This window comes from Parasteatoda tepidariorum, chromosome 3, assembly GCF_982258835.1.
Source record: "Parasteatoda tepidariorum strain Cologne lab strain chromosome 3, Ptep-v5.0, whole genome shotgun sequence".
NCBI lineage: Eukaryota > Metazoa > Arthropoda > Arachnida > Araneae > Theridiidae > Parasteatoda > Parasteatoda tepidariorum.
Window position 1 is genome coordinate 82,640,030 of NC_141757.1, and position 27,135 is coordinate 82,667,164.

General features: G+C 30.8%; 2 protein-coding genes across 2 annotated transcripts in view; both read right to left on the reverse strand.

The window, feature by feature from the left end:
* Positions 1 to 13,785, reverse strand: part of LOC147813925 (uncharacterized) — a 44,864-nt gene extending 31,079 nt beyond the window's left edge. The window contains exons 1-5 of the mRNA XM_087160157.1: positions 13,736 to 13,785; positions 12,817 to 13,628; positions 11,272 to 12,522; positions 11,018 to 11,155; positions 9,901 to 10,918 (exon numbers count right to left, since the gene is read on the reverse strand). Of these exons, the coding sequence (XP_087016283.1) occupies positions 9,901 to 10,918; positions 11,018 to 11,155; positions 11,272 to 12,522; positions 12,817 to 13,628; positions 13,736 to 13,785 (3,269 nt within the window). The remainder of the gene's footprint in view (positions 1 to 9,900; positions 10,919 to 11,017; positions 11,156 to 11,271; positions 12,523 to 12,816; positions 13,629 to 13,735) is intronic.
* A 9,681-nt stretch (positions 13,786 to 23,466) lies between these two features.
* Positions 23,467 to 26,504, reverse strand: LOC122270374 (piggyBac transposable element-derived protein 3). Its single transcript, XM_043047440.3, has 3 exons — positions 26,297 to 26,504; positions 25,400 to 25,634; positions 23,467 to 25,267 (listed from the first exon to the last, which is right to left on the reverse strand). The coding sequence occupies exons 1-3, from the start codon at positions 26,322 to 26,324 to the stop codon at positions 23,731 to 23,733; spliced, it is 1,800 nt and encodes a 599-aa protein (XP_042903374.2). The 5' UTR covers positions 26,325 to 26,504; the 3' UTR covers positions 23,467 to 23,730.
* Between the last annotated feature and the right edge of the window lie 631 nt (positions 26,505 to 27,135).

Sequence of the window (27,135 nt, forward strand, 5' to 3'; positions counted from 1 at the left end):
AAACTGAAGTGGAATCGGTGTGAAATTTATAAACAAGGTGCGGAATTCGATTATTTTTTTGAACTGTTAACGAACATATTTATGTTATTTAAATTTAAATTTTTCAACGCGTTTATTTTGCTCAATATAGCCAAGGTAGCACTGTAAAGGTAGGTAGCAGATGCCCAAGTAATTGTTACGCATGGCAGGGACTGTTAATTTTGGTTCTATTACTCCGGAATTTACCATCAAGATATGAAATTCTTCTGGTTGACCTTCAATGGTCATTCTAAATTTTACAAAATAAGGCTTATTTCGTAGAAATTTACCGTTGAACCCTACGTTTTTTTAGAGTTGTACCCCAGAAAGGTATTTATTTAGAGATTGTTAATTTTGGTTCTAATACTCCCCAATTTACCATCAAGATATTAAAATTTTCTGGTTAACCTTCTATGGTCATTCTAAATTTTACTGAACAAAGCTTTTTTGGTAGAAATTGACCATTGAACCCTACTTGCTTCAGCAGTGTACCACAGAAAGGTATTTATTTTAGTGAAGGTGTACTTCTGAGATTTACTTTAAAAAAAATATGAGTCTGGTGCACTTTTCTATTTTTCCGAATGTTCGTTACATCCCTAATTATTGATAATGTTAGCTTTAAAATATAATTTACAATATCTCTTACAATGGAAATAAAACCCTACATTTATGAAAAAGAAATATATTTTTATTTTATTCTAATTAAATGAGTATGTTTGGTTTATTCTTTACAAAAGCACAGGACCGGCTATAGACAGTAATTAATGTGGCAAAAATTTAAGAATTAATATTTAGGAACGTATTTTGAGCAATAAAAATCATCAATTTAACTGCAATTTGACAAATATTTTTATATTAAGTTAAGTACTTACTTATAATGCAGCATGAATAATTTGATTTATGCTTTCTAAACTCCTAATAAAGTTTTTTTTTTAAACTGTTTAATATGAATCATGCATTATCATAAATATAGAACAAAAATATTGAAGTGTTTATTAAAAATATAATTCTAACTAAGAAACACTTATTTGTTCTTAATTAGAATAATTAGAATTATAAGAAACATAATTATTTATTATCATGTGTAAACATTTATATGCTTAGAAATTATTAAAAAATATTATTCTAAGCACAAAGTTCAGATGAATACAGAAAAAAGCAGAGATGGAAAAATAAATTTTTGTGGATTAAATGCTTTTTTATCAAAAGAAAACTAACCAGCAATTGAAACTATCAAAAAGTGTTGCAAAAAACTTTGTTTCAACTTATTAATTATCACATTAATATAATTAATAATTAAAAGTATTAATTATACTAATATGGTAAAGAATAACTAAAGGTTTTGAATATGCTTATGCATACAACTATCATGCAAATAAAAATTTAATAAACGTGGTAATTGTAGTGTTTGTATCAGGGCTCGAAAAAACTCAGAAATTTTACCCGTCCTCCTTTGAAACTAACCCGTCGCTTCTAAATCAATAAAAATATTATTTTTTCTTATTTATTACAAACATTTATGTAAATTACACAATGAAATATTAGCTACTAAGATTACATAATACAGTAATAAAAGAAATACTAGGTTACTAATAGTAAAACCTAGTATTTCCTTTATGAAATAATTTCTTTCTTTTATGAAATCATTTATAGTCATCTCCAAAGGTCAAGTTTTCTGGAATGTCAATTTATCCGAGGGTACTGCGTTTTTTAAATGAATCAAATAGGACGTTTGCCAATTTCTCAATCAAGCCTATGATTTACAGAGGTTTCTGCACAGAAATAAGAAAGGGGTTTTCCATTTTGGTCGATGTTCAAAATTGAGTTTAGCGTTTACGTAATGTGTTTTTTTTTTAAAGTTCGTTGCTGAAAAGTCCCTTTCAACTGCTGCAGTACTCCCAGACGGAAAAAACATCAATCCACCATGCGCAGTATGTTGCTGTACGGGATTTCTAGATTAGAGGGTCATTTTAGAAGTGAGGAGCTAGACTCTAGTAAGATAACAAAAATTGAAAGTGTATCACGAACATTAACGGGAAAATGGAAAATGGCCGTCCGCGCGGACGTCTGATTCGAGAAATTCGTTGTCCGCGGGAAATTTTTGACCGCCGAGGACGGGCGGTTTTTCGAGCCCTGGTTTGTATTTATAAGAATGAGTTATGAACCTGCTTGTCTACATAATGAAGCAGAACTGCTGCGTGCTTGTCAATATATATTTATAAAAATGTCGAACTTAAGCATCATTAGCAGTTGATTAACAAATTTAATCACAATTATTTAAAAAATAAAAAAATTTCGTTTGTTTTTATATTGAATTAATTCAAATTTTAATATAAAAGAGCATGAAATATTTAATGTAATATATACATGTATATTTCAATCTTTTAACCTAATCGAAAATGCTAGAATGATTAGAAAGACTAAAAACTCCAAATAGGTGAATGACTTAAGTTCCAATCACTTAATAATATTGCAGAAAAATCCTTTTATTTAGACTCAACGAAGATCTATAATAAAATCAAGTTGCTAACATCTAGGGAAATAGACTTGCGATAACCAAAGAGAAATATTTTTTGTGTCTACAATTTAATGAAACTTTTACCAATTTCATTTCTTCCTTTTTCTAAAAACGAATAATGTGATATTTAATTCAGAGAATGTGGGGCCGGATATTAAATATAAAATTATTAAAATATTTTAAAATGCATTTATTTGTCAAATTTGAAAAAGTAAGGTAAAAAGCCCCAATCTTTGTAGAATAAGATAAAGAATGCAATTCATTTGCTTAAGAAAATCAATTATGTAAAAATAAATAAAGTTTTTTCTAATATTTTCATAACATGAAATGGGTTAAATTTTTCCACGATTACATACGATTTAAGGATTTTATATTTAATTATTCTAATCAACAAATAAAATAATTAGTAAACCGTTTAATAAATAAATTATTTCACAGCTGAAGTGGAGACATAATTTTTCACTATACCACAAGCCGAATAAAAAATAATTTTATGGTCGGCAAATCGTGTCGAATAGTGAATAGAAATAGAATATTTGAATCGAAAACTCTCATTAAAACAGTCATAACTAATATTTGTTCCTTAGAAAAAAAAGGAAAAAAAACAAGAATTTTTGACATTCCTTGTGTTCAAACAGTGTTAACAGAAAAAAAAGCATTTTTTGTCAACCTTTCAGGATTGTATAAAAAAAAAACACCAATATTTTTAAAAATTTAATAACTCCGAAATTAATTGGAAAAAAGAATTAACAGCTTTTTAATTATTAATCTTTGTCTTCTGTCATAATAGTACAAAACTAGAAAAATTTGTAAGTTTAAAACCAAGAAAACACCAATATAAACTATTTAGTTAGTTCTAAACTAATTCAAAATTTAAACTAAATTAGACGAGTTACTCTATTGCAGATATTAGAGTACGTGGCTGTAAAAAAAAATCATTATTATCCTGCTAATAGTTTTCACTCAACTGAATTACGCGGCGCAGAAATGAAACCTTCAGTTTTGAAGCAAAATAATCCCATCAATGGCAATTTGAAATTGGAATGTTCATTTATGGTTTGATATCAGAATTATTTGTCTGAAAATGTGCAAAAGCTTATATTATTAATCAAATAGTTTTTTGATTATGACTGTGAGAAGCTTGCTCGTCGTTAATTTTCTGAAATAGTGGTGACGGTGACGGTCACATTTTTTTTTAATAAACAAAGATAATCAAAAATTATTTTTACTAGTTCAACTTAATGTCGTTTACGTAGTCCTTTAATTGTAGAAATTTTTATTCATTTAAAAATTTAGATTATTTTCATGTAGCATGCAAGTAAGTTGATAATTTTCTTAAACTTCCTGGCAACATTCATCTAAATTAATAACCTAACCGTATGCTAACTTAATAATGATAATATAATATAGTAACTAAATAACTTAATATAATAACTAAATTAATAACCTCTAATTTGTTAATTATTTACTGATAACAATGAATTAAGTTACGAATTCGGATTCAAAAACGTACTTTCTTTGAATAAACATGCATTTTTAAAACAAAATTTCTTCTTTTTTTGGTATATTTGGATTCCTGAACCTCAAAATATTTCATAGACAACGTTTCGAAAAAATTGGGTTATAAATTTGAGGGCCTAGGAAGTTATATATATTGGGAGTGGTCCCAAAAAATAGCCAGATAATATTGCCATAGCCGGAATAGAAATTTAAGATAACTGTGGCGTAACTACCACTACGAATATTAAACATCAATTCACTGGTATATAAGACATGCTAACTTTATTCAATCATGAGGTACCTTTTGATAGATGAAGGTTGGCATAGTCGATAACTCCGCCCCCTACATTGGTGACCCGGACGTGATTTGAACACGCAGTAGCACCCACTTCGATCTAGTAACGCCTACTTCGATGGATAGACCACATTGAACAGTTGACTTGCTACTTGTGACTGTGACATTATCCACCTCCTCACGCTGTTGTTACTCAGTCTCGTCTCGATTAAACACAACGTCTGCCTGCATACACTCGACTGCTAATGGCAACACAGGAGCTACTACGACTGTGAAGTTAATCCACCTCTCACATTCAACACTCAAAAACCCGGTGACCTTAACTGGTATGACCTTAACTGGTGACTATAACTGACTTCACTGGTATATAAGAAATGCTAACTTGATTTAATCATGAGGTACCTTTTGACAGATGAAGGTTGGCATAGTCGATAGCTCCGCCCCCCACATGACCTTAAACGAACGATGTGATCGACAAGAGAGAAATACCTAGGGTTTCTCCATTTTGCTATACAACCAAATTTACACAAAAAAAAAAAAAATTATGATATAAAAAATAAATATTTTTCATTCCTAGTTTTCAGTTATCTCGGGAAAGTTTGTCTTTTAATAGTTAATAGATCTAGGCAAAAGATGTTTTTTTTATTTTCTTTTTTGCGGATTTCTGATCAAAACGCAAAGATTGTTTTCTTTATATCTCCTTTGAAAATAGAATTTGAATGAATTAATAAATTATTTATGATTTTTCAAGATTTTAGAATTTGAACAAAGAAATTCTCATATGACATTATTTGTGCTCTTTTTACGTTGTCTTTAACATTTTTAAGTATTAAGATTTTATACCGAAACCAAATTTCCAAAATTCATTTTAATTCTTTTTGTACAGAGTTGTTGGGCAAATAATCTTTACACCCTTTGATCGAATCTTCTAGAGAAGATGGTTTCGAGATAAAAAAAAAAAGTTTCCGGGGAAAAATATAGAAAAGATATTAGAACTATTATACAAATTCCCGAAGTTTAATATATATCATGATATGTATCTTTCCTATAGTTAAAAAAAATTAGTGAATGTTAATTGGCATTTTAAAAACATTGATATATGTATGTTTGAGAATATTGTATGACTCCTTATTTAAACAAATCGCTTCATTTTGCCAAATATGTGACTTACATGGCCTACTTTGGATAAAGATAATTAATTTACTTCATTTACTATTCTCACTATGAATATATTCATGCATGCATGTAGAGTCCGCAAAAAAAAAAAAACGAATCACCCTGAATAACTTTCGTTCTAATGATCGGATTTTCACGAACTAAGTGTCAATCTTAATGGTTCCTGGGGGTGACCTCAAATATGCTAATTAATTAGTGCTAACTATTAATTAAGTTACGAAATCAGACACAAAAACGTACTTTCTCTGAATAAACATGCATTTTTTTTTACATATTTGGATTTCTTATCTTCAAAATATAGGGGGTAGCCGCAATCTGGGAAATGTGGTCCCTATAGTTCGGTCAGGAGAGCGATTCAAAGTTCGTACCCCTTAATGTTAATTTCGCTTTTTGCGTTTTCAGTCCTATTTTCAAAAATATTGAAGCAATTCAAAAAAAATTGCACCCACTCATAAAACTCATTTACCCAAAGCTAATTTCATGCAAAAAATAATTTTTAATAATTATTTATTATTTTTTATTATTTAATTAAAGTGAGGATGAAAAAATATTGAATTATAAGGTATGAATTTTTTTATACCATATTAATCTACATATTTTTCAATTGAAAAATCTAAAGTTTCAACTGTTTTTATTTATTAGAAACTGAGAAAAATTAAAATTAATTATTTTTAAAAAAATAATTTGGCGACAACTAAGAAATAACTGATTGGGGCGATTAATATTAAAATGTGATAAACTTGGTAGGAACTTGACTTCGCGCGCGTAGCGTAAAATTTCATTCATATTTTTTTCGCTAATAATCGTTTGCTAATCTTTTTATTTTTATTTCTTTCACACTATAAAATACGATGTTTCTTTTTTAGTCATTTAATAATTTATTTCCAATTTAGTAAAGAATTTTGAATAAAAAACACTTTATTCAACAAATGTCTAGTTTTAAAAAAGCGTGCTTCTGATATAATATACCAGATTGTGCTTATTTAATGTGATTATTTTTTATTTTTCTTATTTTGTTTTCTAATAACTGATACAATTTCAATAATATACATACGTATGCATAGATTTGGAATAATATATTTATCAATTTCTTGAATATATATTTTATAAATATTAATAAAAATACGTAGTCAACATTTTTAAACATCTCTCACAACATCGCAAATTTCTCAACATCTTATAGGGTAAACTAAACAATGAAGGAACACTTAAGCTTAGCTTGCCTCTGAAAAAAATTCATAAAAATTTCAAAATTTGTAATTTTAGCTAAATGATGGTGTCGACATATTTGTTATTAAATGCAAATTATGTAAAAAAAAGTTAGATAACTTACATAATATTGTTTCAAGCTTTTGGCGGTTTAAATAATAAGTAGTAAGATGACCAAGTGAAGGAACAGTTCTTACCAGTGAATAAACACTAAATTTTCCAGTGAATGAACACTTAATTTTGAGAATGTTTGATGCTCCTTAGGAATCCATAGGCCACACAAATGTATAAAAAAACAATATTTTTCTTGGAATTACGACATATAACCATAGTTAATGTGGAAAATATTACTTTTTTTTCAATCATGGAATGGAAAGTAAAATATATTTGAATACATAATTTTAAGAAAATGTTTTTCATTTTTTTCTCACAGTTTTATAGTCCGTTCTAAATTATGAATGTTTATCATTGTGTAATCCGATGATGTTTTTATTATTATTATAATTCGATCATTTTTTTGCTTACTCTTTTCCCCCTATTTTTAAGCTTTTTTTTAAAATCTTTTTAAGTATTTTTTTTTCTCTTCGTCATGAGTAATTTATTTCTTTTTCTTTTGATTTAACCTTCCTCTTTTTTCCAAATTTTGGGCCAATGTAAATGTATCTCCGAAATTTCTTTTGATTTTCCAGTTCCATTTCCAGAATTCCTCACTGGATAATAAATGAGAAAAAGGAGTTTCGAAGTTTGAGTAAAACCCATCTCTCATTGACTTATATCCAGTAGTTACTTATAACACCAATTGTTTTTGCAACTAACAATGCCTCAAGAGGACTTATCTCAAAATCAGTTTTCAAGATACTTTCATTATTAATGTTAGTTGTCTCAGCTTCAGAGCCAAAATTTGATTATGCTATTGTTCTTTGTGAAATAAATTCTTCAATATTGAAGAAAGCACAGGCTATTGGATATTTGGGAGATTAAACTTTTCTGTCAATGTTCCTTTAAAAATTTGCAACATAACTTGTGAGATTTCCTTCTCAAGCTTCTGAAGAAATAGCGCATCGTTACTCTCAAAGCATGTGTTTTGTTGATAAGTTGTCTTGCTCATTAACTCTTGGTGTCTGTTTTGCATGCATTTGTTACAGTCAACGTTTTCTACATCGAATGGAAAAATATCGCATTTCATAAAAGCATTTTAACTTCATCAGTTGATGCCTCAAATCTTATTTAAAAATGGATGTAAAATTTTCTAGACATATTGTTTTACAATTCTTTTGTTTTTAAGATCTAACGAGAGATTTCCATGAATTAGGTAGAAAACTAAACCAGAAAATTTGTTTTGAGGAACAAAACTTGCTCAGTTTCAAATTGATATGAGATTTATACCTATCCAGAAGAAGCAAAATATGGAATTTGATTGCATTTTTAATTAGCCATGGGTAGAAACATTTGCAATACATTTGTAAAATGTTGCTGCGGTCATCGTTTCATTTCATGAATAGCTTTTTCCAATGAAATATGTAGCAGGGACTGATTCTGTAATATCTCAACGAATTCTTCTGTAAGGAAAAACTACCAATGGAGGTACTTTTTCCTTCCTAGGTACTTTAGAATATAAATCCTTATAATTTTTAAGGCCGAAGATTTTTCCCGTTTAAGGGCAGTATTCAACTCTTGTTTCATTCGCATTGTAAATGCAATCACTTTATAAAAGGAAGCCAGTGCTACTTCCCTCCTAAAGATTCTTCTGAAGTTCTTAAAACCAGTATTTCGAATATTATTCTCTAAGGGAAGTTTTGCCTTTTGAAATTATCTTCGCATTGCACTGAGTTATCGGTGGATGTCGCCTTAAAAAAAACTTCATCCATTTTTCACCTAGATAACTGTCTTTAAATGGATTTTTCCTACCAGTTCCTGTTAGGACATTAAAGACGGCAATAAGATAATTTAGCTAATTATTGGCACAAAATCCTGCAAAGAAATTTTCCATTCAAGCTTTTATTATTATATTTAGTTGTTATATTTAGTTAATAAACATAGTTTATTAAGGTGTCTAAGGTATGATGTAATAACTAATCACTACATTTATAAAGATAAATAATAAATTAATTATTATTATAATTCTTTAAATAAATTTAGCAATTAAATTTGCATATTTAAATGAAATTGTTATAGGAACTATTCATACAACATTTAACTGAATTTTAGGAGTCCTCTCGCTGAACTACTAATTATCCATGTAAAATCATATTTCACACATACTATTCATTCACTGGGAAATCTATTCTCAGTGAAGGAACATGCCTGTTCTTTCACTGGTTAGAAGTTTTTTTATTTTTATTTTTAACATAATTTTGATTTATAATATGACAAAAGGTACAAGAAAATTAAAATTTTCTTTTATTTTCATTAACTTGAAAAAATCCCAGTAAAGGAACACTTGTTTATTCATTGGTTTTTCATCGTTCGGTAATCCAGTTAATAAACACCCCCTAATCTCAGTACTTGCTTATGTTATGATGCTTAAAATAAATGAAACGTAACTTCAATGACCATATTTTGAATTCTTTTTTTCACAATGAGAAAAAAAAGCATTATTATATGCAACTAATTGTAGTTTAAACGGATAACAACAAACACTGACCTTATAATTTTGTCAAAGAAACAATGCGTTGAACAGATACTAACAAATTTAAAACTTTTTTCAGAGAAGACTCAAAGACCAGGTAACTAAATGCATTGTTAGATGACTTCCTATTGTTAGGTAGTGTTGGATTTTGTTGAGAGCAAATCAGACTGAAAGTCACGTAGAACAAACTGAAAACTTAACTTTATTTACATCAAAAAGAATATAAAAACAATAAGATGTTGCCAGCACAGGAAACTCAAACTATCTAACTAATCTCGAACTCAAACCTCAACATCCTCCCCACCCTGGTCGACCTCGAGGGGGATGACCAGAGCTACCGGACGGGTTATATTGTGACCATTAACTCTCAGCTCACAGGATCTTATTTTTCCATCTCGTCCTTCATGCAAGTTAACCACTCTAGCTTTCTTCCACATGTGACGTGGTCGGACATCTTCTTGTAGAAGTACAATATCGCCAATTCGGATGTTAATGATATTGTCCTGATTACGAACTTGATGAAATGACCGCAATTGAAGCAAATATTCCTTAGACCATTTTTTCCAAAAGCAGTCGAGTAAGTCCTGCTGCTGCTTGTAGAATTTTCTTAGCTTTGTGTTGTTATTTGGGCTGGATGGAATGGCCGTTAGTTTCCGTCCTGTCAAGAAATGGCTTGGTGTTAAGGCTGTGGAACTGTCATCTTCGTATATCAATGGTCGGCTGTTCAGAGCGGCTTCTATTCCAATGAGGGTCGTGGACAGACCTTCCTCGTCAAGAAGTGCTCGTCCGAGTACCTTTCGTAAACATCGCTTGACAACTCCTATTAGGCGTTCCCACCAGCCTCCCCACCAAGCCGCTCGTGGGGCGATAAATTTCCAAGTTATGCCATTTTGGGCATAATATTGCTGAGTTTTAGCTGATGACAGAACTTGCCATAGCAGAATCAAGTCCTTATTTGCTGCATGAAAAGTGGTAGCATTGTCGGTATAGATTGTGTGTGGGAGTCCTCTGCGGCCAACAAAACGTTGTAGTGCCAAAAGAAATTTGTCTGTGGTAAGATCCGACACAAGTTCGATGTGTAATGCACGTGTTGTTGCGCAAGTAAATAGTGTTATGTAGGCTGTGTCTCTTGATTTCAAACATCGAATATTCACGGGTCCAGCAAAATCAATTCCTGTGGTAGTAAATGGAACAGAAGGTACAACTCTTTCAGGAGGTAAAGGAGCCTCGATTTGTTTTCCGTATTTCGCTTTGGACAGCTTGCAAGGTAGGCATTTGTGAATAACTTGCTTTATAGCTTGACGTCCTCTTAAAATCCAGAAGGTTGAACGTAACTCGGACAGGATTATACGCACGCCTAAGTGGTGGAGTCGTATGTGTGTATGCTGGATCAAAAGGTGGACAAAATAGTGTTTACCATCGAGCAATAAAGGGTGTCGAGTGTCAGATGAAATGTTTGAAAATTGCAGCCTTCCCCCAAGGCGTAAATAATTATCTTCGAGAAAGGGATTGAAGCAGGAAATTTTGGATTTTTTCGGCAGAGGACTTTCCGCTTTTAAGGCATTTATTTCAGCTGAGAAACATTGATTCTGTACAGTCTGTATCCAATAGTTTTTAGCTTTCTCTATTTCATTACAATTCAATTCATGAGTTATGCGTTGCTGTGTCTTACAGTTGTATACAAAACGTAGTATCCAGGCAGTCACACGAAGAAGTTTCGTGTAAGAACTATAACGAGATATGTCTATGATGGGTTCTGTAGTTGCAACGTAGGAGGATTGAAATTTGGTTTTTCGTGATTCAGCTTCAACTAAAGGTTGTGTACGTGTAGATAAAACTTTGATAGGCCAAGTTTCTGGATCATGTTTTAGCCATTTCGGACCGTGCCACCAGATTCTAAAATCGATAACTGTGATGGAAAGGTACCACGAGTAAGATGATCCGCAGGGTTATCTGTACCGGGACAGTGGCGCCATTGTGCTGAAGTAGTGTTTTGAAGGATTTCTGTTGTTCTGTTGCAGACAAATGTTTTCCACTGGTTAGGATTTCCCTTTATCCAACTTAAAGCTACAGTAGAATCGCTCCATAGTATGGCAGTGTGGGAATTCATGTTCGTTTCCCTGCAAAAGTATCGGAGTAGGCGAGCTCCTAGTAGTGCAGCTAACAATTCAAGTCTCGGAAGGGTGACCCTTTTGATTGGGGCTAGTTTATTTCGACTGCAAATGAGATGGATCTCTGTAGAAATATCATCTGCGTGACGCGCGTACAAGCAAGCACCATATGCACGTTCCGAAGCGTCGCAAAACACATGTATGGTAACGTCGGAATTTTCGGAAAAGCCAATCCATCTTGGGATGCATATTTCATTCAGATAGTGTAATTCATTTATCCACTTGTGCCACTGCTGTGCTACAGATGGAGGTAATAGTTCATCCCACTGAATACCACTAAGCCATGTATCTTGAAACAATATCTTCACAACTACTGTAACTGGAGCAAACAAGCCTAGAGGATCGTAAAACTTTGATATCAACTTCAGTAGTAAGCGTTTTGTTACTGGTTCTTTACATGCTTGAACAATTTTTGTCTGCACATCAATTTGAAAAACATCACTGTTAGTATCCCATTTAACACCCAAGACTTGCGTAATATCCTTAAACGAGACGTTTTCTTGTTTCCACATATCTTTCAAAATCTTAGAATTTGTAGTCCATTTGTCTAATGGTAGGCTAATAAGTGATGTAAGTTGCTGCAGTTCTTGGTAAAGAATCAGAGCTTCAGTATCCGTAGATGTTCCCGTTACAAAATCATCCATATAGGTGTTATTCTCAATGTGTCTAGTTGCTGTAGGATATGCTTGTTTGTGTTTTGTAGCCAATTCGCGAAGAGAAGCTGCTAATAAAAATGGACTAGAGACGAGTCCAAATGGAAGACGTGTGAATCGATAGGTTACAATTTTATCTTCAGTGCGGAGTCTCCCATCAGGAGTATATGTAGTATTGTACCAAATAAATCGTGTTGCATCTCTGTCTTCTTCTGCTAGAATCAGCTGCAGAAATGCTAGTCGCCCATCACTAGTGATTGCTATTTTAGAAAGTATAAATCTCAACAGTGTGGCTAAGATATCGGGAAGAAGATTTGGTCCTACTTCAAGAGCGTCGTTCAAAGATGGGTGACCTGGAGAATGTGAAGATGCATCAAAAACTATACGCCACTTAGTTTCTCCATTTGTGATTTTCTTTACTGCGTGATGGGGCAAGTAAAATAAACGTTCCTCATTATGTGTTTCTGAGACAACTTCAACGTGTTTTTTATCAATGTAATCTTGTATGTGCTCAATATATTTTACTTTGAATTCTGAATTTGCAAGCATTTTCCTTGTTAAAGATTTAAATCGTTGAATTGCGACTTCATAATTGTTCGACGAAAGTTGAACTTCTGGTTTCCAAGGCAATTTTACAACTCTTCTACCATCGATGATTTCAAAAGATTGATGAAAGTTCGTCAAGAGTTCAGAGTTGTGAGCACTTATTTTTTCTTGTGTTGGTTGTATGCTAATGCTCTCTAAGTTCCAGAAATTTCGTACCACATTATCTAATTCCTGAGTTGAAGTATCCACATCAACATTATGAACCGTTGAAATGAAGGAAACTGTTGCGTGTGATCGAGTTCCACTAAGTACCCAACCAAAACTTGATGGGACCAAGGCCAGAGAATCCGACAACCTGACTGGAGCTTCAGAATTCATAACAATCCAGTAGTAATCTGCACCGATTAAAATCTCAATTGGTAAGTTCGACAATGAATCATCTGGATCAGCAAGTTTCATTCGCTTGTTTTTAGCAAAGAGTGAAACATCCGTTGATGAAGGTAGGTGTGATGCATATTTGTTAGAGCTTTCAAATGCAGTAACATTAACTTTAGATTTGTCCCAGATACTTGATAACTGAAATTTGACTTGTCTTCGCATGTAGCCAACATTAGCTGGGGATTCAAAGGCTTGAATGTCCAAATGTCTGGTTGAAATTACTGGAAGTTTTAAAGTATCCACAAGATTAGAAGAAACGAAACTAGATTGACTTCCACCATCCAAAAGACAACGTGTCAGTTTTGTAATGCCAGTGGGCCCAGTTATGAAAACTCGTGCAGTTTGCAAATGAACGAAACTGGAAGACGATACATCAATTTTGTTTGTAGATGTAGCCGCAGGCTGCTCATTGGTTAGAGGTTTGCATATTGATGTATGGTGTTTTCTCTTGCATTTGGAACAGACAAATTTTTCTCTACGAGGGCAATTTTTTTGTTATGTCCTCGGTTAGTGCACAAAAAACATCTATTACTAGTCTTCAATTTCTGTATGCGCGCGTCTATGTCCGTCACAACATTGCACTGTTGAGGCCAATGTCCGACAGTTTCGCAGAAAGGACAAAAGGGTGACATTATTTTACTTTTGGTAACTGATTTAGAATTCACGTTAAAATTTTCTAAGGAGGATTTAATAGGATAGTCTGGAGCAAGTGAACCTTTAATATTACTTGCAGTAATTGATCCCTCGACCTCTTCTGATAAAAATTTCATTAATTTTGAAATATCGCTTTCACCAAAATTTTCACGTTTGGCATGTACAATCCAGTTACGACAGATTTCATGAGGAAAAGCACGAAGTATTTTAGGAGCCAAAATTCTTCCGTATGATTGAGTTTTTTCTCCTAAAGCATCTAAAGCCTGTATTCTTCGATTACAATCAATATATAACTCATTTATTGCTGCTGGAGAGTGATTTTTGACAGGTTTTAGGTTTTCTAAATAATCGAGATGAGCCTGTATTATTTTATCCTTATCGCCATATTTCGATTTCAAAATATTCTTTGTTGTTGCATATGCTTCTGCAGTTATATTAATTCCATCAACTATTCGTTTTGCTTCTCCATCTAAATATCCCCGCAAAAAGACATGCTTGTCAATCAGCGATAAACTTTCGTTTTTGTCGATACAGTTTTCAAAACGCTCCCAAAAACTATGGAATTCCTCAATTTCGCCGTAAAACGTATTTATTTTTATTGTAGGCAACTTTACTGTAACATTTGAAGGCGAAGACGAAAAATTATTTATATTGGCAGCTGTTGGCGATGTTTCAGAAATTGAATTCGTGTTCCGATTCGCTGTTCTTTTGAAATTAAATAACGCCAAATGAGCATATTCTGTGTATCTTTCGCATTCTATTATGTCTTCCTGATATTCTTCATCATTTAAAAAATTATGTATTTCATCGTCTGCCAAGGTTAATTCTTTAATTTTATCTTGTAAACGTTCAATGTTGTATTCTTTTTCAGTTTGTGTACTAGCAGCATCGTTCAATTTCGTCGTTAGTTTCGTAATGGCGGTACGTAGCGTCGTTCGTTTGCGTTTAAATATTACAAGTTTTTCACTACCGGTAGCCATTCCAATTCAGAACTTTGACGAAAGTAATTATAAAAGGTTCAGTATGACTTACCGAATTATTTCGGCACCAAATGTTGGATTTTGTTGAGAGCAAATCAGACTGAAAGTCACGTAGAACAAACTGAAAACTTAACTTTATTTACATCAAAAAGAATATAAAAACAATAAGATGTTGCCAGCACAGGAAACTCAAACTATCTAACTAATCTCGAACTCAAACCTCAACAGGTAGTAAGCTACTGTTACTAATCAATCTAAATTAAAACGTTTAAAATCTTATTTCTAAGAAATATCTATGAAATGCTCCTTCATTTGTTGGTTTACCCTATATCATCCTAATCTTAAAAGAAATTTCTGGAAGTGTATCGCAGAACTATTTTACCAACTATTTAATTAAATTTTAACATTTTAAAAATCTTATTCTTTACCATTTTACGTTTATTATTTCTTCATTAATATACTAATAAATGTTTTTAGAACTTTAATTTAGATTTTCTTTAATTTAGGTTTCCTTTTTAAATTATAGTCAAGTTTTTTTTTAAAGAATTATTGTCTGCTAGCTAAGAATAATACCTTGTTGAGAAATTAAAAACATTTAGCTGTTTAAAATTATTTGAGGCAAAACAGCTAATTATTTACTTAGCATACTATTTTTTTTGAAAAAAGAATAAAAATTATTGATTGTCTTTTTTTTTTGTTTCTTGTGACTTCAACTTAGATTATCTAAAATAGTGTTATGTTTTATTAGTCACTACAAAGAGGATAAAGATACCGAACAGCTGTGGAATACGTGGCCAATTTTTTTAGTGTCTTAAAATATCTCAGTATCTTAAATGCCGTCCTACTATCTTGGTTGTGAAATTAAATTTTTAATTATCTGGCACGTGTGATTCACTAATTATTTCATTACATCTTTTACTCTTTATGATACCAAGTAGATTTTTTTTCTGATAATATACTAAACTATTTTGTTTAATTTTTTACTTTAGCATGATTTCCAAGATATTATTGTAGTATAATTTATTATCAGGAAAATGCCTTATTTTGTTTAGCAGGAAATACTAAAAATTGAAATTTGTAAGGATTCCGAAGCTGTGCCAATTTTAGAGTCATCTGATTTTTAAAAAAAGTGCTATAAAAAATACACAATTTTCAAACTTATTTTAATAAAAAAAATTTTTAAAAAAAACGTGACAAGTAGGCTAACATACTTTTTACAGAAACTGTGAAAACTAATTTTTCCTATATTTCGTCAAAAGAGGATAAGAATGATATTGCTCCAAGGGACCTACTCAATAATTTTGCTATTTCCAGAATGAAATCTGTTTGATCGAAACATATTATTCCTTGAAAATTAAAACGAGGGAAAAATTAATTTTTATTATTTATCTAAGCTTATTCCATTTATTTAATGATAGCGGTATTAAGGTTAAGGATATGCGTTGGAAGCTCCGTTTATTATTATACTATAAATGCATTAAATCATGTAGCTTGAATAATTTATTTTAAGTAAACTATTTAATAATTTTAAGCAAATAAGGGTGTAAAATTAAACTCGATCGAAATACTCCGAAAGTATACCCTGAAATATATGTAGAATAAACTTTGGAATCGATAGATAAAAAATACCTTTTCAAACAACTTCGAGTAGGACGGAAACGCTATTGTTTAAAAAAGTTGACCTTGTAACTATTTAATTTCGATTCCTGGTACTAGGGGACATTCCATTTTCACATTCGACTTTTGAAATTTCAATTGTAAACGGAATTTTTTTATGACCTTAAATTAAAATGTTAAGGCTTGCAGCAAAAAAAAAAAAAAAAATTTTTTTTTACTGCATTGATTTTTTTACAAAGTAATGAATTATTATTTTTTTCAATCTAAGAACCAGTGCCTATAACATATGTAAAACTTATTTTAATATCGAGTGAAATAATTTAATATGTTGTGTAACTAAATGGATAATCCCAAGAAACTGAATCGAAAATATAAAAACTTCATTGATTTAAAAAAATAATAGATGATAATAAAAATAGACATGTTTTGAGCGTCCAATAATAAAAGTCACAAGTTATCCAAGCCTGACAAGTCTTGAGAATGGGCGATTATATTTGAAATCTCGAAACATGTCGACTTTTACTTCCCTCTTCATATGTTTTGAAGCCATTTGAGTTTTTATCGTCAATTATACTGCTTTACATTTGGATCTTGATCATTATTTTGATAAGGATTTTACACTCGTTAAAGTAAACATATGCATTTTAATATTTTATCAGGATTCATGTGGTCTTTAAAAACGTAAGAACATCAATATTGTAAAAGTTATATTTAACTTAAAAATTAACATTTTGACACCAGATATTTTGAGTTAATGAAATTAAATATTTTATCTTTTAAGTTTTTGTGCCCCCATTTCAGTATCTTAAGGATCTTATGAGCTCTGTTTAAAAAAGAGAGCATCAGCAAAAATAAGCAAAGTAGCAGTATTTGGTGGTAAATGTAGCTTATCGTAAATGAAGAATATGCTGTGCGACATTTTATGGTGAATTTGCGAACGTATAAGTTTCAGAATGTATCGAAACATGAGGATGCTATTTGCTAATCATCTTTATCCAAAGAAAACGATGTAACCTAAATATCTAGTAGAATGAAGCGATTTTTTAAACAATGAATCCTACAATATGCAACATATTATTTCAATATCTTATTCTTAAACATAACATATTTCAATCTTTTTAAAATGCCACTAAACATTCAGCAATTCCTTGAGTTATAGAAAAAAGAAATATCGTAAATTATAGAGAACCTTGTGAATGTGCATTAAAATTATTATACAATCTACATTTTATTTTTCAAGCACTTTTTTTCCCTCAAACTTTCTTGCCTAGATGACTCGATTAAAGCTGTAAAAATGATTATCCCTAAAATTCTGTATATAGCTAAAATAAGTTATGTTCATTTGATTTTAGTATAAAATCCTCGAATAAATACAGTAAAAACAGTGTAATCTAAATAATATCAGATAAAAAGTTCATGTATTTAAATTCTAAAAACTATCATAAATAATTTATAAATCGATTCAAATTTACTTTTCAAAGGAGATTAAAATAATTTTTTTTTTTTTATTTTGCTTTTTGGACAGAAATCCCCTAAAAAAATTGTTTATTGCCAAGAAACTTCGAGATATTTTCTATTAACAATAAATTAAACCTCTCCGAGCAATCACTGAACATTATTTCAATTTTTTTACTATCAAAGCTTGGTTGCGTAGCAACCTAGTAAAACTAAGCACTCCTCTTTCGAATTAGTCAATGGGTTATCTTAAAATATTTATTTGCGCAGGCGACTTTTTTTGGCTGTTCTCTGGACTATCGCCAAATATATAAACCATTATTGCGGCCCAATTTACCACCCAATTTTTTTAAAATTTTGTCTACTCCCCCTAATTCAAGTGTCTAGATTCCAAATATGTAAAAAAAAATATGTGTTTATTCAGAGAAAGTACGTTTTTGTGTCTGATTTCGTAACTTAATTAATAGTTAGCACTAATTAATTAACATATTTGAGTTCACCCCCAGAAACCATTAAGATTGACACTTAGTTCGTGAAAATCCGATCATTAGAACGAAAGTTGTTCAGGGTGATTCGTTTTTTTTTTTTTTTTTTTTTTTGCGGACTACTATATATGATACGGTAGATTCCTTTTACACAGAGTTCTTAAAGTCCTTAAAAAACTGAATCGGTGGCAGAAAGCTACTATTGTAAATGTAGTTATTTAAGTTTATTTTCAGCACATTTTGATCAATTTTAATGACGCAAAATACATGGTAACAAAATCTTAAGTTCTGACATTTTAATTTTATAATTAAAGATTACTTCATAATTATGATATCAATGCCACAGTGTCTTTAATGATTTAAGAACTGCATGAAAAATAAAGTACAGATGTTTACTTTTACTAGCATAAGATTCTGATCAAAATAATGATCAAAACCCAAATGTAATCCGTTATACTTGATGGTAATATTTTCGGTGACTTCGAAAAATATGAAGATCGTAATAAAAATTGACATATTTCGAGTGCTCTGAAATAAACGCATATTGTAACCAGATCTGAATCAAGAAAGTAAAATTGATTTGAAGCAGAAAATATGAAGTTGCCAATTAAAAATGAAAAATAAAATGAAAAAATAAGACTGGAGAAACCACAGTACCCAAGAATAAAATTGGAGATGAAAAATTAAATAATGATAAAAAAAATTAGAAAATCCGCAAATTACGAGAGAGGCAAATCTGGGCAAAATCTATTTCCACATTTTATGGAGAGATGGTGAGGAACTAATGTCATTAACAAGGAAATTTGCTTTCATTATGAGTAAAACAAAATTCTCGGGCATCAAGATGAGCTTATGACAAAGGGGTGGTAAAAAAAAATGGCATTATTGAAAGTGAATTTATCCCCAAGATTTAAAGAATGTTTGGGCAATAGATGATTTATCGCTTTTTTTATATCAGATTCGTCACCCAAGTTCTTTAACTCTAAATTTTAAAGCATGTCTGGTTTGTCCTATGTTACCAAGTTTGTATTGGCCAGTTATTTATTCTCGGTTTCACTCCCGTCTACCAAAGTTTTTTTAGTTCTTGTTTTTCACTTTTATTTTTCATTTTTCGTTGGTATTTACATATTTTCGTTTCAAATCACTTTTTTTTCCTTTTTCACGTCTGGCAAGTCTTGAGAATGGGTGCCTATTTTTGAGCGCACTAGACATTTGCTTCAACTATTACCTTTCTCTGGGCTCTTTTTGAAGTTATGAAGTTTTAATCTTTCCGCTTCAGTTTTTAGGGTAATTTATTTTTAAATTAAAATACTTAACGCGATATTAAAATAAGATATACGTTAGGTATTGGGTGTGGCTCTTAGATTGAAAAAATAATAATATATAATTCGTCACAACAAAATCAATGCCAAACAATTTTATTTTATTTAATTTTATTTTATTTTATTTTATTTTATTTTATTTTATTTTATTTTATTTTATTTTTTTCCTACTGCTCTGAAAAAGAAAACTTTTTTTAAAAGGATGTTAAACAATTCAGTCTACAATTAAAATTTCAAAAATAGATTAAGACAGTGGAATGATCATTCTCCCCTGGGGTCAAAATTAAATAGTTACAAGGCCAATTATTTTAAACAAATTAACGTTTCCGTTCAATTTTTAATAAAAGAATTTTTTATTTATCGATCCAAAATTTGTATTTATTTTCTGCTTGCATCTACTGAAGTAAAATGTTTTAATGCACATTAGTACTGCACATTTAATGCACGGGACTTTTTCTCACTCATCCTAACCCTTCCTGCCGATTTCATCAAAATAAAGTTTAAATAAATGGTAGTTTATTTGTCTCTTAACTGTTTCAAGCAACAAAAAAAAATGTTCTTCGGCAACAGATTTCAATTCTGGGGTTAATGAAATTATTGACACGGTTTAATTGAACAATGAAATCTTAACATCCTTGTCTCCCCTTATGGCAAATTATAAGAAAAATTTATATTTATAATTTCTGAAAAGATAGAAATTATGCTGAAACTATTTGCTGAACATATAAATTACAACTCCAAATATAGTTGTAGTTCAAAAATGTCTTAAAATTTTTTATTTTAGAAATAAGTTTAGAAGAAAAATTTTTTTTTATATGGTGATTCTAAAAACAGCACGGTTTTGGAATCTTCTTACAATTTCATATTTTTAGTGTTCGCTTTTTAACAAAATAAGGCATATTGATCATTTTTCTGGTAAAACAATATTTTGTGAATCGTACTAATGATGATAAATAATATTTTAAGCAACTTTTTCCACCATTATATTTTCTAAAAGGATAAATTTCTTAAAGTTAGAGTGAGAGAATAAGTTTGAACGTCAAAACGAAATAGTAATTCCAGAATTTTTTGTTCTAATAAAAAACAACACAGCCTGTTGTATTTTTTACGTTGCACAAAGCATTTACTTTTCATTACACGAATAATTAAGAAACAATGAAAAAACGGGCAATAATTTATCCTCATTTTGCAAAAAAATTAGTATGCTAAGAGAATAGCATGGAGTATTTTTAAAGCAGAAGATTTTTTTAAAAATTTCAAACAAATTTAATTATCAACAATTCTAAGCTGTCGTTCATTAAGAACTTGAGAATAATTTAAAAACAATAGTTTAATTTAAAGGAAGAACTAAATTAAAATACAAAAAAATATAATAGTATATTATTAAAAAAATAATCTACGTGGCAGAGTAAAGAATAAATTTTTGAAAAATGAAAAAATATAATAAAAAAGTTGATAAATAGTTGAGTGAGACACTCGCGGCGAAGTAATTAAAAAATTTATTTTAAGATTAAGACATTTAAGACGATAATAACATGTTAAGAAATTTGAAAATGTTAACTACGCATTCGGCAACTCAACTATCTTTGTAGTGACATGAAGGATCAAAACGGAATTTTATATAATCGTCGTTGATATTTTATTCAAAAGTTAAGGTTTCTTATGTAAAACTTTGATCTTCATTTGTAATTGCTTGATAATTCTAAAGTGTATATTGATAAATATATTATTCCAAATCAATACATAAGTACGTATATTGTTGAAATTGTATCAATTATTCTATGAAATAACTAAAAATAAAATAAAAAAATCAGATATTTAATCACATTCTAAAGGAAACATGCTTATTGTGTACAACTCAACATTCGTTGATTATGTTTTATTCGAATCTTTCTTCTGAAATTGGGTACTTGCACTTCAAAAAGAAGAAGTCCCATATTGTGACCTATGATATCATCGCCAGCTAATCTTGATAAGCGAAATAGCGAATTAAAATTGAGCAAAGTTTCTCTACATAAGTTAGAATGTTAATTAACAACAAAATTAATTAAATACAGAGCCGTATTTCACATCGAAATATAATTCTTTCACGTCTACTTCTTTTACTAAACTAAGATTCATTATTTGTTGATGCATTTTATTGTGACGGATTGTGCGGTGGATTTTTGTTCCGAGTACCTGGCAACTTAGAAGCATAATTAGTTTGCTTATGTTCCACGTGGCTTCGTGCCTGTCTTTGTGTTAAATCTCTATGTAAATATGTTGTGAAAGAATTGAAATCTTTGAGAATGAATCTTCGTGAAAGAATTCAGAATGTGTCACTTAAGAGAATCGATACTAGGAAGGGCTTGGTTTACTCGAAATAAAATGGAAAAAACAGTTGCTAACGTAAACAAATATCACGTTTCAACAACCAATCAGGAGGGAGATACCCACACTACGTCACTTGCAGACATCCCATCACGAATAAATTTCCAGGCAACTTAAAAAAATACCATATTTCATAATCTAACTATATATAAAAATCTAATGATGTCACAATTTTCCATTGTTGTCGGTACATTTTAATTGGCTGAAAAATCACATAGTAGGATCCAGTTTTCCCACATTGATTTTCATACTCGTTTGGTTGTTATCAGCATAAAATTGATATAAGTAATAAAGGTATTGTTTTCCCATAAATATTTTTGCATCTTATAAAATTTATAGGTATTTACCTGTACTGTTATTAATGCGTGGGGAGTGGAGGCGTTTATATAAAAAAACTACACATATGTATAGTTCTTTGTCCCACGCGGGACCGTGTCTTAACGATCAGTCCACTGCGCAGTGGACTGATCGTTAAGACACGGTTCCCAGTAGATCATCGAAGTCAAGCGTCACTGACTGCGGTCAGTGTGCGGGTGGGTGACCACTTGGATCAGTCTGCGTTGGGACCATAGAGTTGAAATACTGGGTAGAGAGAGTAGAATGACCCCCGACCCGTGGACAAGATAAAGTCACGTGACTGTAGCCCAAACTCGCCGTTCACTGAGACCGCTTCGATTCCCGTCCATTCGTTTAGCATTGCTATCGTCTGATGCAATTAACTGTCTAAGAATGGTACAAAAGTCCTGAGCATTTTGCTACACGGAGAAGTTTTCTAGGGACTGTCCGATAACTTTTTACAAGAAAGGGCGACATTTTTTTCCACTTTTTCTATTTTAAAATTGATTTTAAAATTTTTCCGATACTCAGTCATGCTCTGATAATCATGTTTTATTTGCTTTAATAATCAATTACGCTCGTTTTTGCTCACTTTTTTTGCATTTAACATAAGTTTTTATTGTTTTTTAAGCTTTAAACTTATAATGTTTAAGTATATTTCAATATGTACTCTATTTTTTAGCTGAAATAGCTGCAAAGCTTTGTTGGCTTCCTTGGCGAGATACTTTAGCGCCAAGGAACAGTTGAGTAAACTTTCGGTTTTGTTTTAGTTCTCTTTAAATGTCGATATCATTTCTGTATAATCTGAAGATTTTGTATATCTTTACCTCTTGATTACTAAAACCCAATATTTATCTTGTTCTGAAATGTTTCCTTTAAATATATGTTTTTAAATAAAAAATATGGTACATAAGAAATTGTGCTTTTTAAATTACATTGGAATGCTTAAAAAGCCAATTATTTGTATATTCTTATATGCTTGATGAATAATTAAATTCCATGAAATATTTTTTGTATTTAAATATAAAATAGTGTATAGTAGTCTTAGTGTTAATTTTTAATAAAATTTTATAATTCTGTTACTATACCCTCTTCAGACCTGATATATTTTAAATGGTGAAAAAAATTATTTTAAGGGTTTAATTATGCATTTCTAGACTTAAGAACAGAATTAAATAATGAAACATAAATTTTAATAATTAGTTTTTGTTTACTAACACGTACACATATGTGCACCTTTGGTACATATTACAAGAATAATACATATCTAAAGTAAAAAGAGACATACCATTTTCCTTCTTCTGATTTATTTTTTGTGAAAATTGTACACATATTTATACCAATAAGTGTTTTACATATTATTTAACATGAAATTTTTCAAAACAATTATTTTTTAAAACGCAGAGGTACATGTTGCACTTTGTACATATCACTCTCGATCTGGATTTGCAGCCTTCAAATCTGCACTTTGAAGCAAACTTCTCATCCATAAAATGTGGCAGATGTCCAATCCTATCGTATCTCACGTTAGATAGTGGCTGTTGAATGATCTTCCGTTGCTTTCGGGGTGGTTCATTCTCGGTTTCACTTTCGGAAGTAGAAATCAGTCGAGGTCTCCCAGGGCGTCTAGGTTGAACAATTACTTTGCCCTCATACTTCATTAGTGCCTGTGCAGTTTCTATGCGATATTGTAGAAGGGACAATCTATCTTTCTTTGGAATCTCATTTAGGTTGCATTTTCGGATGTACATAATCCAACAATTTGAAATGGTTAAATCCACAAAATGTGTAAATACTCTTGTTGGCCATTTTTTGGTACGAATAGCACAGCGGTAATACGCTAAAAATCTGTCACACAAATCTGTTCCACCCATACATGTATTATATGCCGTAACAATGGCAGGTTGTGGAACAGTAATTTTGCATTTTTCGTCTTTCGACCACCTAAGACAAGTGTTTTGAGGTTCACTACCGACACACGTTGAGAGCAAAGTGACACATTTATTGTCTTTCCATCTCACTATGCACATTTCATTGTCTTCTCTCACTCTTTCATCCCAATCTCCACGTCGAATATCTTTATCACGATTGATTTTTTTCCCTGCTGCTCCAAGTCTGTTATTCATAATTGTACCCGTCTGGTACACACCGTTTCTCAATAAATAGTCAGCACATTTAATTCCTGTAAAAAACCTATCAGTGTAAATCACCCGATTTGAGTTTCTTGGGATACTTTCAGACAGCAACTTTACAATGCCACCGCCTAAACCAAGTTCCTTCAAATCCTCAGGCGGTACTGTGCCTTTTCCATGATATATTTGAAAATCAAGAACAAGGCCATCTCGAGCAGACAAAACAAAATTTTTTATGCCAAGTGGATTTGGTTTAGACGGTACATACTGTCTAAATCCACAACGTCCTGAGAAAGGTATCATTTGCTCATCCAATGATACGTGGTTTGGACGAGGCAGTGACAAACACTTTTCTTTAACGGCATTTGTTATAAGTTTTACTTTCCATAGCTTTTCATCTGCAGTATGCTCCATGGTATTATCAGCAAAATGAATATACTTACGAATTTCAAAAAATCTGTCACGTGACATTGTTTCGGCAATCAATGGTATAGATAAGTTTTTTTGCCAGTACAATCTAGCTTGAGGGTATTTCAAAGTACCCATAAGTATATGTATACCAGCAAGTTTCATAATTTCAAATTTGGTAGTATCTACAGAGCGATGATTGCGTGTTTGTACAGAATATAAATTCGTTTCTGCTGATACCTGTTCCCAAAAATCTTCATTTAAATATTCCAAAAACGATTCCAAAGGGCTGATCATGACATTAGAATCAGCTTTTAGATCATCATCATCAATCATTGGTCCGCGTAGAACCATTCTGAAACAAACAAAAAAAAAGCATGTTTATTTTCAAAAACTTATGTAATCACTATTTCACTAAAAATTTTATTCGTAATATTAATATTGGTTATATTTACTTTCACACATATGATGAAAAAAATAAAATTACTTGTTAGATTTCCACTTCAAAGGCCGGTTAGAAGGTCCCGCTATATTTTCACATGGCTCCTCTACATATTCTGACGTTACGTTATCTTGGGTCAAATCTCTATCATCATCCTCTTCTATACTATTTTCTGGAAGATCATCAATTAATAACTCCTCAGAATTTTCACTGAAATCGTCAGACAATTCATCGTCACTTTCATTCATAATTTGTTCAATCTCATCCCAAGACAGATATTCTAAAGAATGATGAAGTAACAATAATAATTAGTCAATATTGTTTTACCATTTATAAAGACATTTTAATTAACGCTTTAATTTAAAAGTATTCTCCTATACTACGAACAATAATGCATTTTTAGTTGCTCCCCTTGCAGGGGCGGATTGCCTAGATAGCATAAAAATGAATCAGAATTATGCTTCCAACAATAAAAACACGTATTAATTAGTGCAACATGCATGATTCATGTATAATTATTGCTTAATAAATTTTATTGAAGAAGTTTTTAAAATTTTTAATTTATTTAGAAATTCTTATAATATTTAAGCCCCCCTCCCCATTTTAATTTATGGACTGGTGGGAAATGCGATCATAACAACAACAAAATTATTAATTATATATTCACAATTAAGACTAAAAACAAAATCCGTTGAAAACCATTGCTTTGCATGCATATCATAACATTCAAAACAAAATTTTAGTCTCAGAGCGTGCTTCGAAAAATTGACACTAGAACCGAAGGTACACACACGTGCACCTTATAAATTGCATCGATTTATAATAGTTTGCTTATTATAATTGCAAAATTTATGCTAAAAATGTCTTAATAAAGAACTTATGAATGAAATAAAAAATATTGAAAGTATTTGAATGAAAATAAATTAGATTAAAGTTACTTACTTTTTCGACGACTTGTAGCGTTCGCCATTTTCGTCTTTAGTACTTTCAAACTACTAAAATAAAGACTAGTATCGCCATCTCTTATAGAAATTGGAAAACACAAAGGTGCACAAATGATAACCTTAGGTCTTTATTCGGCATTTTCAAAAATTAAGTGAGATATGTAGTTAAAACCGAAGGTGCACAAATGTGTACGTTGGGTCTGAAGAGGATACATAAAATGAATACAAATTATGTACTATTTAGAAAATAAATTAAGGTATATTTAATATAATCATTAAGTACTTGTTTATCTTCTTTTTATTTAAAAATAGTTGCTATATTGGAAATACTTTATTTTAATAGTATATTAATTAATATACTATCAACATACTATACTATACATTAATATAACATTAATATACTATATACAATTAATATACTAAATCAAACTAATTCTACACTTTAAAGTGTAGAATTAGTTTGATTTAGTGCAACAAATTTAGAAAACATAACATAGAAGTGGCTAAGTTGTATAGGAGTAAATTAGTGCAGTAAATTAGCTCATGTGATGGATTGTAATGGAATAAACTGTTCAGACGGCCAAGGCTAACAACTGACTGTGGTGCAAAGATTTAACATCCTGAACCTCTCTTGTAAAATTTCAACTGTTTTTATCTTTGTATAGATTGTATATATTTTATTTGCTAGCTGGCTAAAAGATGTAGTTTTAAATGCGCTTACTATTTTTAAGAAAATTACGTTTTTTATGGAGAGGCATTGTAATTTTCTTAATGTCCATAAAATGATTATGGTTTTTTTATTTGTAAAATAAAATATTTTTAAATGTAACTTTTTAA